This window comes from Nicotiana sylvestris, chromosome 6 (assembly GCF_000393655.2).
Source record: "Nicotiana sylvestris chromosome 6, ASM39365v2, whole genome shotgun sequence".
NCBI lineage: Eukaryota > Viridiplantae > Streptophyta > Magnoliopsida > Solanales > Solanaceae > Nicotiana > Nicotiana sylvestris.
The window spans coordinates 67,915,419-67,917,580 of record NC_091062.1 but is presented as its reverse complement, the minus strand read 5'-3'; the positions used below and the strand labels follow the sequence as shown (position 1 = coordinate 67,917,580).

Here is a 2,162-nt window from a genome sequence, read left to right as displayed (position 1 = left end):
GACATACTGCATTCGTCCTTTTTCCATTTATAAGGGCTAACTACTCATAGCGGCTCATTATCCATTTTGTATCACTGAGTTCGGCTTCTTGCATGATCCTTAAAGAAGGAATTTCTACCTCGGCGGGAATGACAGATTCGGTACCATAAACCAGCAGATAGGGAGTTGCCCCAGTTGATGTGCGTACTATGGTACGGTACCCCAATAGGGTAAAGGGTAACTTCTCGTGCTATTGTTTGTGATTTTCTACCATTTTTCTAAGTATCTTCTTGATGTTCTTGTTGTCAGCTTCCATGACTCTGTTCATTTGAGGCATGTGTGCTATGGAGTTTTTGTGCTTGATTTTGAAGGTTTCGCACATAGCATTCATCAAATCACTATTGAGTTTGGCGGCATTATCAGTGATGATGGACTCAGGAACCCCGAATCGACAAATAATATGATCTTTGACAAAATCTGCGATGACTTTCTTGGTCACAACTTTGTAAGATACAGCTTCAACCCATTTAGTGAAATAGTCGATGGCCACTAAAATGAACTGGTGCCCGTTAGAAGCGGTGGGCTCGATTGGGCCGATGACATCCATTCCCCAAGCAGCAAAAGGCCAAGGTGAGCTTGTCGCATTAAGCTCATTTGGCGGCACTCGTATCATTTCTTCATGTATCTGGTATTGGTAGCATTTTTGAACATACTATATGCAGTCTGTCTCCATGGTCATCCAAAAGCATCCGGCCCTGAGTATCGTCTTGGCCAAGACAAAGCAGTTCATATGTGGGCCGCAGGTTCTGGCATATATCTCCTTGAGCAATTTGGAAGACTCTTTGGCGTCAACACACCCTAATAGTCCTAGATCATGTGTTCTTCTATATAAAATTCCTCCACTTTGCAAGAAGTGATTGGACAGCCTCCGTAGTGTACATTTCTGAGTATAGTTCGCCTGTTCTGGGTACTCTCCTTTTGCCAAGTACTCTTTGATGTCGTGGAACCAAGGTTTTTCGTCCATTTCTTCTTCAACATGAGCACAATATGCCAGTTGGTTATGGATCCTTACCGGAATGTGATCGATGAAATTCTTGTCTGGATGTTGTATCATTGATGACAAGGTAGCCAGTGCATCTGCGAACTCATTCTGGATTCTTGGAACATGTTTAAATTCTATCTTCATGAACCTCTTCATCAATTCTTGCACATGATACAAGTATGGTAGTATCTTGGTATTTTTCGTAGCCCATTCTCCTTGAACTTGATGTACCAGAAGATCCGAATAACCAATTACGAGCAACTCTTGTATATTCATATCGATGGCCAAATTGAGCCCCATGATGCAAGCCTCATATTCTACCATGTTGTTAGTGCATGGGAACCTAAGCTTTGTGGATACCGCATAATGTTGACCGGTCTCTAACACTAAAACTGCTCCAATACCCACTCCTTTGAAGTTTGCAGCTTTGTTGAAGAACATTCTCGAACTTTCGTAGGTTTCAGCAATGTCCTCTCCTACGAATGACACTTCTTCGTCAGGAAAATACATTTTTAGTGGTTCGTACTCTCCTCCCACAGTATGTTTAGCAAGATGGTCTGCCAACGTTTGTCCTTTGACTACCTTCTAAGTTACATAGATGATACCAAACTCACTCAACAATATTTTCCACTTGGCCAACTTTCCGGTAAGCATAGGTTTCTAAAAGATGTACTTCAGAGGGTCCATCCTTGATATGAGGTAAGTGGTATAGGCACAGAAGTAATGCCTTAATTTCTGAATTGTCCATGTCAAAGCATAGCAAGTGCGTTCTAGCAGAGAGTACCGTATTTCATAAGGTGTGAACTTCTTACTTAAGTAATATATGGCTTGCTCCTTTCTTCCTGTCTCGTCATGTTGTCCCAAAACACAGCCTAAAGCCCCATCTAGTACGGACAAATAGAGTAGAAAGGTCTCCCAAGTTCTAGCGGGACTAGGACTGGTGGCGTGGATAGGTATTCCTTAATTTTGTCAAAAGCCCTTTGACAATATTCAATCCAACTGGTTTCAGCATCTTTCCTCAATATTTTGAAGATGGGTTCACATATTACTAGGGAATGTGCTATGAAACGGCTGATGTAGTTGAGCCGTCCCAGGAAACTCATCACATTCTTTTTGCTCTTTGGTGGTGGTAACTCTTGGA

The 2,162-nt window shown here is 42.1% G+C and overlaps 1 protein-coding gene across 1 annotated transcript; it reads right to left on the bottom strand.

Moving 5' to 3' along the window:
• Window positions 1-691: 691 nt before the first annotated feature.
• LOC138870732 (uncharacterized) lies at window positions 692-1,531 on the bottom strand. The gene has a single exon (XM_070148566.1). The coding sequence runs from the start codon at window positions 1,529-1,531 to the stop codon at window positions 692-694; it is 840 nt and encodes a 279-aa protein (XP_070004667.1).
• Window positions 1,532-2,162: the final 631 nt, after the last annotated feature.

Bases quoted from the DNA above. Each gene is read 5' to 3' on its own strand.
- LOC138870732 (XM_070148566.1), bottom strand. From the start codon at position 1,531: ATGTATTTTCCTGACGAAGAAGTGTCATTCGTAGGAGAGGACATTGCT.